Source organism: Caloenas nicobarica, chromosome 13 (genome assembly GCF_036013445.1).
Source record: "Caloenas nicobarica isolate bCalNic1 chromosome 13, bCalNic1.hap1, whole genome shotgun sequence".
NCBI lineage: Eukaryota > Metazoa > Chordata > Aves > Columbiformes > Columbidae > Caloenas > Caloenas nicobarica.
The window spans coordinates 8,687,106-8,703,379 of record NC_088257.1 but is presented as its reverse complement, the minus strand read 5'-3'; the positions used below and the strand labels follow the sequence as shown (position 1 = coordinate 8,703,379).

The 16,274-nt window shown below is 41.1% G+C and overlaps 2 protein-coding genes across 5 annotated transcripts in view; one reads left to right on the top strand and one right to left on the bottom strand.

The window, feature by feature from the left end:
* HNRNPAB (heterogeneous nuclear ribonucleoprotein A/B) overlaps nt 1-16,274 on the top strand; it is a 30,779-nt gene that overhangs the window by 2,960 nt on the left and 11,545 nt on the right. For 2 of the 4 annotated variants that reach the window (XM_065643915.1, XM_065643914.1), the window contains exons 3-8: nt 747-915; nt 1,000-1,158; nt 1,577-1,708; nt 3,478-3,586; nt 3,680-3,832; nt 3,911-3,995. In XM_065643915.1, the coding sequence (XP_065499987.1) occupies nt 747-915; nt 1,000-1,158; nt 1,577-1,708; nt 3,478-3,586; nt 3,680-3,832; nt 3,911-3,981 (793 nt within the window). In that variant the 3' untranslated portion in view covers nt 3,982-3,995. Of the gene's footprint in view, nt 1-746; nt 916-999; nt 1,159-1,576; nt 1,709-3,477; nt 3,587-3,679; nt 3,833-3,910; nt 3,996-4,250; nt 4,556-16,274 lie in introns of those variants that run through there. The other 2 variants (XM_065643916.1, XM_065643917.1) reach the window with 2 other exon arrangements.
* PHYKPL (5-phosphohydroxy-L-lysine phospho-lyase) lies at nt 6,683-16,002 on the bottom strand. The gene is made up of 13 exons (XM_065643970.1): nt 15,813-16,002; nt 13,730-13,848; nt 12,748-12,907; nt 11,955-12,029; nt 11,024-11,111; nt 10,819-10,935; nt 10,517-10,599; nt 10,066-10,291; nt 9,650-9,804; nt 9,047-9,136; nt 8,709-8,839; nt 8,212-8,268; nt 6,683-6,778 (listed from the first exon to the last, which is right to left on the bottom strand). The coding sequence occupies exons 1-12, from the start codon at nt 15,869-15,871 to the stop codon at nt 8,216-8,218; spliced, it is 1,356 nt and encodes a 451-aa protein (XP_065500042.1). The 5' UTR covers nt 15,872-16,002; the 3' UTR covers nt 6,683-6,778; nt 8,212-8,215.

Here is a 16,274-nt window from a genome sequence, read left to right as displayed (position 1 = left end):
CTTCTGTATTGTGATTCGTTAGTATTTAGTTCTTTTGAGATGCTTCAGAGAGTATTTTGTGTGGGAAAGTGGGCAGGGAAGTACTGTATTACCTTTCATGAAAGTAAAGACTTAATAGTGAAGATAACTCCTGTAGTTCTTATGAAGGCAGAACTAGGTTCAGTAACCAAGCAGGAAGAAATGCACAACATAGTTAAGGCAGGTCCAAAGTCCCAGCTCTTGTATGTGACTGTTCTTGAAGGTCATAGATACCTGGTTTAAATTCTGCAGAACATTTGTAGGACTAAAATTTTTACAGCCATTTGTCCACATCCTAAAAGAGCTTAAGTATTTTGATGCTGTATTCTATCCTGAATGTTTTTAAAATGGTAGGAATGATCCTAGGTTCTTTCCAAAAACTGAGTTGGCAGTACTTGATAATCAATACCGCTTTGTTGCAAATAACAAAATACTGTTGAAAGAATGTAAGTTACTTGTGAATAATGGGGCAATTTTTACTGCTTCTTATAGTCTGGAATAAACTTTATGATGCATTGTGTCATTCAAAAAGAGAGGGGGGGAACCCACCTTTGTGCACTCCTGTAGTATCACTAGCTTTTGACAAGACGTAAAAGCATTTAACTTTGAAGAGTTGGTTCTGTTTCTGACAACGCTGCTGAGGCGTGTCCCACTATGAGCATTTTGCTCCATGTGCTTTTCTGTAGTATTTTGTGAATCTAAACAGCTTTATCTCTTTGAAATTTCAGGAAGATGTTCGTTGGCGGCCTCAGTTGGGATACAAGCAAAAAAGACTTGAAAGATTACTTCACCAAGTTTGGTGAGGTAACTGACTGTACGATAAAGATGGACCCTAACACAGGAAGATCCAGAGGCTTTGGATTTATTCTCTTCAAAGAACCTGGGAGTGTTGAAAAGGTGAATTTAAGATTCACATTTCAGATTCTTAACTTCTAGGGGAAACTTTTCAGCTTGGGTTAATCATATCAAACTATCTTTCAGGTTCTGGAACAGAAAGAACACAGGCTAGATGGACGACTAATTGACCCCAAGAAGGCCATGGCAATGAAAAAGGATCCAGTGAAGAAAATATTTGTTGGTGGACTTAACCCAGAAGCCACAGAAGAGAAAATCAGGGAATACTTTGGAGAGTTTGGAGAGGTGTGTAATGTTACCTTAGTAAACACTGAAACATAATCTCCAGTTGCTGTTTAGTTTACTGATAATTTAATTTGCAAATTGCAAATTAACTTCAGATGTACTAAACTTTCTGTGACTGATCCAGAGGTTTCCCATCTGGAGTGCAAGGAAGGCACATACTGTGCTAGGTGCTTCCACTGCTAGTTAGATACCCTTTGTCTTTAATTCAAACCGTTGTGTCTTATCTTAAAATTGGGTTTAAGTATTGTAAAATTGAAACCTCTGGTCTGAAATCCAATGTTAGTGTAGGAAGAATATTGCAACTTTAGCGTTGCATAATACGCATAGATAGGAAACTGACTGTTTTACTGTCCCAAATGCCATGCACTTAACTGTTTCGCTAAAATGGAAATCTGAAAGTAGTATTTAATGTCTTCAGATTGAAGCAATTGAACTTCCAATGGATCCAAAGACCAACAAAAGGAGGGGGTTTGTGTTCATCACTTTCAAGGAAGAGGATCCGGTGAAGAAGGTTTTGGAGAAGAAATTCCATAACGTCAGTGGAAGCAAGGTAGAAACTTTGACTTGTAAATTGTTGTTCAAGCTCTTAATACCGCTACATCTATAATCTGAAAAGGATTTTGTAGACCTGTGACCTCGGGGTACCAAAATTATGATAAGGACAGCTTTCAGTTTACCACAGAGGTGTTTTGCCATAAGTTCAGTCACAGAGGTTACCAAGGTTTTTTACTAATTCTTGTGGATTTAATACTTGCTATGTTCTAAGGGCTTTTGTATGTAAAGCATCTGATTGCATTTATTACATTTGTGTGGAAAAACTGGCTTATTTATGTATCAGTCTGCCACTATAAGCTATTTTGATAGATACCTAACTATTTTCAGCATAGAGCACGTGCATATAAAATTCAAGGATTACAGACTAACTTTGTAAGCAGCTGGCTGGAACTGGCTCTGTCTGGCAGCTTGGTGTCTTCACTCAGAAGCACCGCCTGCTACTAAAACTTTGTCATGTAAACCCACTAAAAGGATGCAGAGAGTGTGTACTTAGGGTAACTTGCACCTGGTCAGCTGGTTATGTGCACTACTGTAAAAGTGGTGTGAGGTGCTCTGAAGAGTTGACAGTGCTCTCCGTGGGAATGGCTAGTGGAGGCTTATGTGTCAAGCTAGTGAGGACTGGAGGCAAATGATGTGTGCTGGCTGGAGGTGTCCTCCTTCCCTTGGTCGCACTGACCATGGAGCATGTGCTAACTTCAGAGCCCTGTTGCAGCTGGTCATACTCTCTGACATGGTGACTTCAACTGCACTTAGTTTGACTGGTCTTGACACAGCACAGAAGAAACTTTGGCAAATGTACTGGTAGTTGGCAGGACACTAGTTGACAATAGAGTTTGTTTTCAAGAGAAATGAAAATTTATGTGCAAAGGGAGCTGAGAAATAAGTAATACTTGTGTATCTTGTAACTATGGCTTGTTTTTGTGTCAATAGTGAGGGACATAAAACCAAACAGGTTACCTTAAAGCTCCTGTGTGAAGAATTCCAAGTCAGGCTTGCTCAGGTGCTGCTATCACTGGGAGTTGTTCTTTCACAGCAGCAGTAGCTTTCATCTCAGACTGCACAGATTCAGGAACTAGGAAGCTGGCTGACAGCTTGAACTGCAGCATGGGAACCTGCCTGGGAAATGTCAATTCTCGTTGGTTTTAGCTGTTAGTATTAGATAGGTGATGATTTCAAGTGTTGTTAAGTATACTGTACAGTCCAACACAGATGCTCAGTGTACAGGGTGTATGAAGTCTGCCAGGAAAACTCGTTCTGGTGCATTTCCCAGAGCCTTGTTCATTCAGTGTAGCCCAGGTGAAGTCCAATAACAAGCCTCTTCTTGGAGGTTGTGCCAGGATAGACAGCTGTCTCTGGCTCCTGCAGGAGCAGTGGCTGTGCTGAGGTGGCCTCAGCACTTCTTCCACAGAGGAGTTGATGGTAGGGAATTAGCAGTATAAAATACTTAAAAAGCAGCGGCCTGCTTTGTGTGATCAATAATGACTTACCTTTCTCTTCCGTGGGGAAGCTGGTGGTAGGGAATAGACAGTGTAAAATACTCCAGAAGCAGTGGCCTGCTTTGTATGGCCAATAGTGACTTACCTTTTGCCCAGGTGGCACAAAAAATCAGATGCTTCTGGATATCCATTAGTCCTGGTTCTGTGATGGAGCACAGCATGTGTACCTCCTTTGCCTCTAGAGTAACCTCTGGCTTTCCTTGGTGGTTAGGTTGGGTACTGCTGCTATAAGACGGTATACATACTCTTCCTTGTTTTTTATTTTCAGTGCGAGATTAAGGTAGCACAGCCAAAAGAAGTATACCAGCAGCAACAGTTCAGTAGTGGTGGAGGAAGAGGTAGCTATGGAGGAAGAGGCAGAGGTGGAAGAGGCGGCGGTAAGTACTACACACACTACTTTAGTATGGACACATTCTAAATAAGTTGTGTGTACTAAAATGGGATTTTGTGGATGGTTTTCCCTTCTATAGCTCAAAGTCAAAATTGGAATCAAGGTTATGGCAATTACTGGAACCAGGGTTATGGGAATCAAGGATACGGCTATCAGCAAGGTTATGGTGGCTATGGAGGCTATGATTATTCAGGATATGGGTATTATGGATATGGACCAGGCTATGATTACAGTAAGTAAAGAGAACTGTATTGGGTATAAGCAAGCATAACTAATTAGCAGTTTAATGCATTTGTTCTCTTGTTCATAGGTCAAGGCAGTGCAAATTATGGGAAGACACCAAGACGTGGTGGTCATCAGAATAACTACAAGCCATATTGATCAAACTTATTCAGGTATGCAGTGGCATGGTCTCTTTTGGAAAATGACTGCATAGGTTTTGTATACAATGCTGTAGATGGATATTTCAGTTCTGTACCAAATTTAACTTTACAATAAATTTCTATGGCCTGTTAAATGTGCATCTTACTTGGAAGAATTCCCTGGAAATGTTTTACATGTTTAATACCTACAGATAACTAGTTGTCTAGACAGTGTGGTGTGTAAATTTCAGCCTTGCTGAAGATATTAATTAATGATTTTATTAATAGGTTAAACTGAAACTGATTTTGAGGGTCTGCTTAAAGCTGCAGCTCTGCATCTAGGGACTGCCTCTTGGAGTTAACTATGGACTCTGCATTACTCCAGTTGTACAGAATGAGATGCATCTTAGGGAACCAGTGTCACTTTCCACCTTTTTATTTTGTATTGTTTTTGTGTCATACATTTCCTGTAATGGAAGTGTTAATTTTACTGTACTTTTTGGTACCTTTTTGGAATCTAATGTATTGTAAGGTATTTTACATGTGTTCTGATTCACCATGACATGAATATTGAAGCTATCCTAGCTTTTGAAATAAAAAAGGCGTAATCTAGTGTCCTGTGCCATTCTTCAGCTTATGTATTAGTAAAACGCCAGTATATACTGTTCCCAGAACTTAGGTCATGGCAGTACCTTGATAGATGAAGGGTTGTGCTTAAATGTTTTCCATCTTAAAACTAGAAGGCTGTAGTGGTAGTCGTGCTCACCTGCAGTTAAGTGGCAGCTAAAAACTGCAGTCACTTCTGCCTGGAGGTTATGGAAGAGCACTCAGGTGGAAAGCCCCAGCTGTTGTGGAGGCTGTGCTGGTGGCTTGTGTTTGTAGTCAAGGACAGAAGCTCAGCATAACTTAGTGGCTGCATTGTAGGGTTCTGCTAGGAGGAGCCGGAGGCATAGGTGTCAGGGAGGCCTTAGAGAGTCTAGGCAGCACTACGGGAGGAAGCTAAGAGGTGTGCAAGAAGCTCGCTTTACTTCCTTTGTGTTTCGCTGCCTTGAGTTGGAGACTTTTCTACAAGTTGTTAACAGTACATATACCTGCCCTGACAGGTTAGACAGATGTTCAATTACCAATGCAAAGTCTGAATTCCTGCAGCCTAAAAAGGGCTGAAGATCTTCCACTAAAGTTTTGGGAGGAAAACCAACAAGATATCTCTAGAGATGAGTAACCAGCTAGAAATAAGCTCTCCTTTGTTGGCTGATTTACCACTATTTTAAGGCAATAACTGTCATGTGATTTGCCTGACTTGCTGCAGAATGGTCCACATCTCAGATTTATTAGTAAGTAGCAAGTGCTGCACAAAGTAAACTTCTAATCTTTGTTGCAGTAGTCAATTATTTACATCATCTGACTCTTTTTTCTTGTAATAAATCATATTTGAACAAATGGGAACCAGAAGTGGAATCAAGCCAAGTAACTAAGACAAGACAAACATATGTTGCAGTGACCTTTTTTTTTTTTTTTTTCTCTTAACAAGGGATACAGCTATTCCTGTGGAGACTATAATATGCTGCTCCCTGCTGGCTCTCCTTGGAAAGAAAAACTTGCTGTCAAGTTAGAAGTCTCTAAGACTTTTCTGGGGTTAAGTGGAAATCTTGAGTATAAAGAAAAGATGAATCAGATTTTAAATCTGATAGTTAACATGACAGTTTTATCACTGGAGTATGTAGCCTAATGCTCAACTTGTAAATAAAAAATTGCAGACCACTGAAACAAATGAGTACAGTATTTAAAAGTATTACTGTCTCAACATTTAAAATTGAAATGCTTTACTGTTTTGTATCCTTTTATTTGTTCTCTTATGAAGTAAGGGATAGCAGAATATTATTCTAGCAAATAGTTTGCCCTCCAGTAGGGAGTTTGTGTATCAGGACCATACTGCTGCAATACTTCTGGCTAGTGTATTAGCAATAATTTGTCAGCTGGCAGTGATGTTGGTGTTTTTTGAAGTAGGTTCTCAGGTAATGCTTCCTTGACAGGTGATGTGGCCTTAAGCAGAAATTGAGGATACTAGTACTTAAATGCAGAGCTGGCTTTCCCTTTCTTTTTTTGCATGAAAAATTTGTGATACAACATGTAGTTGCTTGGTGAAAGCAAGGGCTTGTACACAAGGTTGTTGCTTATGGCTGGAATTTACTCTTAATTTACTAATCCTACTTGGATATTTCTTGAGGACAGAATACTTGGTAAGAACTGGTTTGGGTGCCATGGCCCTCAGCTGTCTGTTCCTCATGCATTTGATGATATGAGTTTGGGACTGGAGTTTTTGACTTCATCTGGTCACCAAGACTGTTTGTTGAATATAATGCTACTAGGGACCTTGTTATGAAACTGGTTACAGAAACTGGTTGGAAGAGCCTGGGGAAGACTGGGTATACTGGCATCTAGAATGGTGTCTGCATAGGTAGCAGCAGATATAAAAAAATTAAGAGAACCCATTGGCTCATCTTAATTTTAAGGGAGTCATAACTTGAAAGAGCATGAATTTAGAAAATGTAGTTTATAGCAGCTACTAGAAATATATTCCTTTATAATCAGGTTTAGATATGCTGTTTTAAATGAAAGCCACACTTCTGCCAGAGTTAAAACAAGCTCTTGTAAAATTTATTTCTGTTAAAGCTTTTACTAATAACAAGATAACTGAAAATAACAAAATCAAAGGAAGGTAACTTATGTGGTCTAAGATATGCTAGGATGAAGATTAAATGTGCATTATTATGGTAGAATACTGTTTCTTAGCAGTAGATCTTGTTGTTTGAAACCTATAGAAAGAAAATAATGTTATGGGTTTTTTTTGTAAAAGCATCATCAAAAGGAATTTACTTCATTGCCTCATTTTCGCTTACATTATATGTAAGTGTCATACTAGTACTGTACTTAGTAAGAGCCTTTTTGCATTTTTGGTTTCCTGTTGAAAAAAGGCATTTTTCATGCTTAGTTTAGGTTGCAGGCAAGCACATTAAGTCATTAGGCCTCCAAGTTATGGCACTGTTGAGTAATCTTTCTGTTCTCAGACTAGTACAAACAGCTGTATGTCTTTCCATTAACTTGCTAAATAAAATATTAACACATTTTTCTCGTGCCTGCTATACTAATATTGCACTGAACTAAAAGCATGTTTTTCCTGAGCTCAGGGTCACACTGATTCTACTATGGTGGCTGAAGGCCACCAATGATTATATTGATTACAGTGATTACATTAGGTACATTCCTACCCAGGTCCCTGCAGTTTCACTGGCCACTTTTTTAAAAAACACTTGGTTGTCTTTGTCAGACTAGGCTGAAGAAGTACTGAGTGTATCAAAGGGTGGTGTTATCGAGGTGTTTAAGTGTACATGGCGCTCATGAGTGTGTGGCAAAATGAGTTGCAGCAGGAATGCCCTCTATAGCTTGCTTACAGAGAAACTTCAACATAGTCCTGTTAAGTCTTGCAAGCCTTGTAAACCTTACTCTGAGTCTTACTAATGCCCACAAACTTCTGAGAATAGGGATAAATTTATACTTAAGCATGAGATAACAGCTGTGAACCTGAAATGATCCTCTGAAGTAGTCAAAATGCTACAGAGAACAAAAAGCAATACTATTTCAAAGTCAAATGTTAAGTAAAACAGGAGCTATAGTAGTAAAAGTCCTGTTCATAGCTCTTTATAAAGCTGTTAGCCTAAGTGGAGGTTCCTAGATTGTGGCATTTAGAATGCAGGGTGCTCCTGCACTTCAGGGCAGTTAAGGAGAGACTTGCTGAGTAGTAGTTAGCTGACTAACTAGGCAGTGTATGCAGCTGAGCAGCTTCTGTCTGGAGACTTCGGGCACTGAGCAGCTAGCATGAAAACTGTGTTTTTTGTTTTGATCTGCATATCATTTGCATGCCAAGGGTTAAACTCTTACAGCTTCCCAGACAAGCGCAGCATGTTCTAGTGGTGAGCATTTCTGGGACATGTTGGAACCTGGCTTGCAAACAAATGAATACACACAGCGTTACTGGAAGTGTCGGCCTCTGAGAGAAGGTAGCTGTGAATACCAGATGCACACAAGTCTGGTCCATGCTTCTAGATTGCCAGAAATTCCTGCAAACTAATTTCAAGTAAAAGCATCTCTGAGGAAACCTGGTCCTGCCTTTCTGCCAGTGACAATGCTTGTGAAGTTACATTTGGGAACCTCGGCATTTAAATAGTAAAGGGTGAATACAGATAAATACCTGCTTAGGTAGAACAAGTGCATGTTTTCTGTTGGTTCAGGTGTTCTTTTTCCATATCTGGAGAGAGAATAAGCAACCATTTAGAAAACTGATGACTTTGAGACAAGTTTTTTGGACTAACTTGGTCAATACTGAGTGTGCAGAAGTTGTATAAAAAGCTAAGTGGCAAATGCCACAGATATGGCTTTTAAGAATGAAATTTGGACAGCTGTTACTAGTCGCCTTTATTAAGATAGACACTTCAACCTCTGCCAGAGCAAAGCTATTTTAAAAGGCTTATGCATCTGCAGAGTAAACGGTTTTGTTGGAGAACTTGAAAACAGAATAATGTAGAAGTGAAGGCTAAACTTGATTTACTAAGACTAATTTTCCTACGTGCTCAGCATCTACTATCTTGGTGCTATTTTAGCACTTCTGAAAAGCAGGCTCAGCAGCTCAGCTTTGACTTAAGGCAGCCCAACAGCAACCCTCTGTGAGGCAGTTGTGACCTATACTACCTGTTAGTAGCTTGTCCATTGTGTCCACAACAAATTTTGCATCCTCCATACTGAAGCACATCGGGGGCTTGAATTTAAGCACATTTCTTCCTGGCCCATCTGTACTCAGTAGAATATATTCTTCCTTAAGTCTGGAAAGAGCAATAACAATTATGTTTACCTTTGCATGTAGTTCAGAAAAAATTACAGCATGAGCATGCAGGCTGTCCGGACAATGCCTTTCTGCACTGACTGGTTCCTTTTTCTGCCAGTTGGCTATATTTTAACAACTGTTGAGTGGCAAGGTTACTTTATAACTGTGTGCTTGCCTTGCACATCCAGGAGCTACATGATTGTACCTTGTGATTAGATGCTCTGCTTCTGCTGTGGCTGGGGTCCTTTCTGCTTGATCCTTGATTAAGTCCACTCCAATGAATAAGCCAGAACCCCTTTGAAAGAAATAAAAATAGTCAGTTGGTATCAGAGGAAGGAACTATATGTGAACTAAAAAATTGGGAAAGGTTTTTGTGAGACCAAGCCTTTGCTGCATGAGAATTACATGATACTTGGCTAGTGATAGAAAAGGTATTGCTGTTTTGAATAAATGTAGTAATGCAGTACAGGCTTCTATCTGTTCAGAATGGCAGTGCAGGACATATTTAATATTTTTCCATCCATCTTACCAATTCTGTTCTTCGTGCACTTGAAGTAAAAGTTCAAACAGGAAAGTGAATTCCCTTAGCTACTAATAAATCAATAAAACAGTACTGGCCTAGAGTGGCAAAGTACATCACACTCTTTTGATAAGCTCAAGTTTGTTTTAATCTAAGGTACAGCAGGCTGTTGTTTTTTTGCTGAAAATGCAGATTTCACGACTTCCTTAAAACCACATTAGTTAAACTGAGTTGTTTATGACTGAACCAAACAAAAAGCAGCTACAACTATAAACATGGCACTGATACCTGACATCACCAATGATGGGATGCTTGATTTTCTGCTCCTTGAGTAGCTTCATCAAGAAGTTGCCTACTTCCAGGGCATGAGCCTGAAGTTGTTCCTTCTCAATCACGTCTAACACAGCTAATCCAATTGCACATGAAACAGGGTTTCCTCCAAACTGAGCTCAGCAAAGGGACACACATAGCCATGGAAAGGGAAGAAAGATGCAATCTTGTCACTGAAAGTGTAGCCTCAGTGATAGAATGAGCATACTGCCATTGAGATCAGATGGAGCCAGTGAACAGTTACATACTAGAAAGATACAAATAATACAAACAGCAAAACTGTGTGTGATAAGGATGATTAAAAACACTGCGTGATTATCTGATTTTAATACACAGATTCCTGTAGAGAAGGAAAGTTTGGGCAGCTTACTTACTGTATTAAAATATTCTACTCCTGTGGCTGCAAATGCTTCTGCAATTTCTTTTGTTGTTGCGACACAGGCAATAGGGTGCCCATTTCCTATTGGTTTCCCCATAGTGACAATATCAGGTATAAAATCTTCTCCCTGAAGCTGGAATGCCCAAAAGTGCTTGCCAACCCTGCCAAAGCCAACTTGAATTTCATCAGCAATAAAAACACCTCCTGCCTTGTGCACGTGCCTGTAATATAACATAGTATTTACTTTTTAAGAACATGCAAAAGCATTTGCAAACTTCCAAGAAACAAACTTGTATGGGCCTATATTCTGTACCCTGTGTTTAAAACCAGCTCTTTGCTATACGAAGTTTACATTCTAACATGAAAGCAGAGAAATTCTTTATCATCTATATTCAGCAAGTATGTTAAATTTAAAAAGTTAGTTAAGATAATGAATGACCACTTACTCTGCAACCTTCTGAAAATAGCCTGCTGGTGGAATGATTTGACCACCCACACTTGGCAGAGATTCAACAAAAAATGCAGCAATCTGAAACATATGTAGCATGCATGTAATGTTTGAACACAATACAGAAAGTTGTGGAAATTGTGTTAACAATTAGGAAGTTCTTTCTCATTGGATGGTTCTTACATGATTATGTGATCTTTGCTTTTTGACAAGTCCATACCACTTACCTCAGTAATCCTGAATGGCATTGACAGCCATGCTCATTTCTCAAGACAAATGGTTATGGAAATAACCTTTTACCTTTCTGCCTCTCTTATGTGCTTGCTCAATGATATTTTTCACTTCATTAGCATAGGCTGTTACTGAATCCTCATGGTCTTCTCTGTAAACTCCTCTGTATGTGTCTGGAACAGGAGCCTATGCAAAGGAACAGTATCCTGTATTCAGTATATCGTAAATAAGACAACTAAATGTACAAGTAGTTGATAGAGGCTTGAGTACATACCACATGGACCCACTCCTTTTGTCCTTCTAGATGTCTGAATTTATATGGGCTTATGTCAATCAAGGTTGTCAGATGTCCGTGGTAAGCACTTAAAAAACAATTAGCAGGACTAAACAGTAATTTCTTCATGATCAAAGAGTTCTTTAAGATTAGCATTACTGATAGCTAAAGAGTAGTGAGGCTCTGTCACCTGGTAGGAGTACAGTCACTTAAGATGAGAACAGCTCTATCAATCAGCTTAGTAGCAGTTGGCTGCTTTTTTTTTTTTTTTTTTCCCTCCACATCTTGACTATAATTGTGTGATTCTCTAAGGGATGCAGAGGGACAGTACTCTCTGCCACTGGTTTGCCTGGACCAGTGACTAGAATCATGAGCAGTATTAAAAGACTGGGGAAGGGACGTGTCTGGCCTACTTGTAAATAACCTACAATGATGGATCTGGCCACCCCATCCTAATATTTGACTGGCTTCATTGTAGAAGAGTTTTTGCCTATGTCTCATGAAAATTCCTCAGATTTCAACTTAGGTCTATTGTCCTTTTTTCTATCACCATATATCTTCAGGCCTGGCTCCCATCTTTTCTGCTCCATCCCATCAGACAGTTGTGGCTGCAGTAAGATCTCCCTCTAGCTGTCTGTTAGGGCTGAACAAATCCATTTTTCTTAACCTCTCGAACCTGTGGCTCCCTGCCCATGGTGGGAGGCCACTGCTGGCCTCCTTCCAGTATGTCCATGTCTGTCATGTACTGGAGAGCCCAAGCTTAACACAGTTGTCTGGGCTGGTCTTGCAAATACTGACCAGAGGGAAAAATTACTTCCCTCAACTTCCTGGTTAAAGTCTTTCTATGACAACAGATTTTCAGAAATGCTCTGACCATGGACCAAAACTGAGACTTGTACCCCACAATAAATAAAATTGCCAGTATACTTACTTATCTAGAACGATAACGTCCTCATGTTTTGTATACTGTCGTGCCAACCTTAGGGCAAGATCGTTAGCTTCAGATCTGCAGTTGAAATATTCAATAGGTGTTTCAATCCAGATGTCTTGAATTTTGAAATTCTAGTTTGCCTTGCAGTGTTGTTTGTGTCTCTAAAGAACAGACAGAACTGGATGCACATTACTCACAGATCTCTTAGTAACCTGCACTCACTAGGTAGGACTGCTCACCAGAACAGAATCCATCATAAAAAGCTGAAGTACAGAAACTGCTTCGGAAACATGTGGCTTTGGTTTGGTGTGGTGTGGCTTTGTTGTTTTGTGTGGGGGGGTTTGGTGGTTGTTGTTGTGTTGGGTTTTTGTGGGTTTTTTTTTTTTTTAAGCTGTAGTTTGCTTGGGAATACATCGCTCCAAGCAGAAATATGCATCGTTACATTTAATTTTGATAATAAAAGTAATTCACAGTTAAGAAGATGAGTCAGACCAGAAACTAATACAGTAAATATTTGTTAATGTTTTGTAGTCCAAGGCCTTATAAATAGAATAAGCCCCCTCTTAAATAAAGCACTAGTTTAGTTTTCTGATAGAGAGCTTGTTAAACCTCAACTTCAGAGTCACTGAAGTTCTAAAAAGACCACAGTTTCTTCAAAAACCAGAACCCCAAACCATGTTTTTGTCAATGTCTAGTCATCCACACCAGATCATGCAATTGACTGCTGATAAGAAAGTATTATATTTGTATATACCTAGTGAAAACAGTATCGATTCTAATATACATGACTTACCCAGAATTCAAAAAATAAAAGACACATAACTTTGCAGGTAGTGTTTTTGAAAGTCGTTCTGCATAATCGATCAAGTTGTCATGAAGATAACGAGAATTTGTATTTAACAATTGATTTTGTTCATGGGCTGCTTTTACTATATCAGGGTGACAATGTCCAACTGCAAGAGAGTGTGGAGAGTGGTTTGAGAGTTCTTGCACATTACCCATGGTGTTCATTCACATACTAATTTCTATTTCTCTATAAAAGTACAGAGATATTACTACTGATTATTGTATTTAATCAGTGGGGCATTAATGATACTGTTAGCAGAAGGCAATGTCAGTACACATTGTAAGCTTTCTCTAAAAACCCTTTTTTCCCCTTGAAAAGTTTGATATTGCCTGCTACTGTACTTTAAGGGTTGCAGTTAATACTGGAAGTTGATATGCTAAAACAAATAGTGTCTAATTTGATACTTGGATTAAGACATTTACATAATCTAGGGGTTTGGGAATATGCAGGTAAGCTTTACCATCAAAGAATTATTAGCCTTACTATCGTGTTGGTGACAGCACTGATCAATTAGAGAGATTGCAAATACTGTATGAAAGCAGCAGCTACTAATACAAAATTAAGGCCGCACACTGAGCAGTGGCCCTTTGACCGTCCGCTCAGCAGTAACTTTTACAAATGCAACATGTTAAGATGTTTGTTAGTTTTACAGTTAAGTACTTAAGCTTCATGACAAAATCTGTAAATTTAAAGACAAGTACATTTCTAGGAAGACAGAACAGGAGGCAAGTCTGAAAAGCACACTCATGCACACAGAAATTCAAATGTGAACTGTAGTTTCCCAAACTATAGGCTCAAGAACGGTTCATTCTACTTTCCCAATTAAACAGCGGCTCCCCCAACACAATGCAACAATGGTAAAAAATACTGATTGTTCCTTGTTCTGCTTAGAAAAACATGGTATCGAGTAACATGACTTTTAACTTACCATGAGCAACATTGTTTATGCAGTCAAGGTATTGTCTTCCATTCTCATCGTACATATACTGGCCTTTCGCCTTTACGATCTTCACCGGATCATTAGCAAAAAACAGCTTGCAAGAAGAGCTGTGAGAAGCATCAGAAAGCAAAATAAATCTTAGTGAATTCTAAAAGTTGCAGAGTTTATTCTGCTGGTAATATTGTCAGTTCAGTCAGTTAATCAAGAGAAAAACATTTCCCCAGTTTGCTGACACGTGCTGTCATCCTGCCCCTGCCCCCTAAACTAAAGCTTAGGGTGGGGAAGAGAACAGGCCTTGTGCTCTAACTCAATAGTCATATTTTAGTTAAGACTTGCAGGGAATTTTAAAACACACTCTAGAACTCCTTCAGTAGGAATCTAGGCACAGCACACAGACAGGAGTTCACCTCTGGACTTTCATCCAGTCTTAAGTAACTGCAGTTCTTTACTGTCTACACCATCTGCCCTTCATGGTCTTGAAACTCTCTTTGGTGTCTCTTACCTTGTGATCATTTTTATTATATTCCTGCTCTTCTTGCCAAGGTCCTGATTTTCCAGATAGTATGGTGTGGTTCTATATAAAGCTTTACTAACCTTAGCTGAAACCTTGAATGATTTTATAAGGCTGGGTCTACTTAAGTGTATTTGTTTCACTTTTTAAATAAATTGCCAAACAAGTAAAATGGAAACACGTCTGCCTAAGTAAGAGTTGCAGAGATTTCACTCTGAGGGCGAATGCCAAACTTTCATGCTTCATTCAGTAAAAGATTGCTTATAAAAAAAATAATTTGACCATGAATACAAACTCATTGTCAAATGAACAACAACAAAAAAAAGGACAAATGATAAAATAAGAAACTGTTTCATTCTCCGTCCCCTACAGGAATCCTATACTTTCTGTGTGAGCTAGCAGTAGAATGATAAAAGTCAGTTTTTCAGTAAAGTTACCCTGACCATTCAACAGATGCTAAGAAAGCTGTTACAGCAACTGGGTCTTCGTTCCCAGTGACAGCAAACCAGTTACAAAAAGATGAAATACACCAAATGCTATTTATTCTTCAGGTTTGGTTAATGGCACAATTCTAATTCCAGCATTTATTTTTCAGCCCACGTTCTGGGCTCTTTACATTATCAATTTACAGATTCAAGTAGCCTTGATTTTTTAAGTGTATAAAGTACAACATAAAGCATTCCCAGGTAAATGTAATAGCGAGTTCTGCTGCCATTCCTGGATGCAGGCTATAGAATGAAGAATTTTTTTAGGTTAGTTGAAGACAAATAATTTGAAGTTTACTTAGTTCTATCAAATTAGGCAGACGTGTTAATTCTATCGTGGTTTTGGTGTAAGAAAAGGTTTTCTGAAAGGCTCTAATACGAGGTCAGCCTGAGGGGTCTGAGCCTGCAGCGGTTCCGCTCCCAGCGGAACTGCCAGGAGATGCTTCCTGAGCCGTTGGAAGTTTGAACAGGCACCGATACCATACAGCTTCTATACTTTAGTTCCGTAACTCCTTAAAGTAACGCTAATTACTGTTAATTATACTAGTAGAAGCAGGCTTTGCACGCTTATACCACCAACTTTCCCCACGATGTTGCTAGTTTAACCCAGCAATTCTGGCGAGGCAGGAACTTGTTCCTGCAGCCCCGGCAGCAATCGCGGTGCCGGGGCTCGGAGCAGCCGGGGCTCGGAGCAGCCGGGGCTCGGAGCAGCCGGGGCTCGGAGCAGCCGGGGCTCGGAGCAGCCGGGGCTCGGAGCAGCCGGGGCTCGGAGCAGCCGGGGCTCGGAGCAGCCGGGGCTCGGAGCAGCCGGGGCTCGGAGCAGCCGGGGCTCGGAGCAGCCGGGGCTCGGAGCAGCCGGGGCTCGGAGCAGCCGGGGCTCGGGGCTCGCAGGCGCCGCCGTGCAGCGGGACGCGTGCGGGAGGCCGCGCTGGCTGCCCCGGGGCCGCGAACTCGCGGCCGCGCCCTGCGGACACGTCAGGCACCCCCGCGGCGGGACGGGCAGCCCGGGGGGGAGCGCTCTCCCCGCCCGAGGGGTGGTGGCGGCACCTCCTCCGCAACATCTCGCAGCGCTTACCCGATGAGCTGCCGCCGCAGGGCCAGGGTCTCCTGCCGGGAGCGCTGCGCCGGCCTCATGGCCGCTCTCGCCGCCTCGGAGGGGCCCGGGCGGTGCCGGCTCCTCGCAGGGCGGCCCGTGCCCGCCCCGCCCCCTGCTGGCGGAGCGCTGCCCGGGGGAGCTGGTGCCGCCCTGTGTTCGGGAGCGGAGCGACGGTGGTGGCGATTAGTGCAAAAAGTGCCTTACCGCGACAGTTAGCGACACAGGGAGACGGGCATTGCGCATGTGGCTGCTGGAGCAGCACTGTCACAGTGCGCCTCTCTTATTGTAGAGACCAGCCCGACCTCCCGGCCGCTCCCCAAACCCATCCCTTTAGGCGGGCTGGTGTCACAAAGAGAACAACAGTAACTCACCAGGGCTTTCGGGCTCCTCCGGCTGTGAGGCTGGACTCTTCACTTCCAGCATCAGGAGTGGTGACTTCAT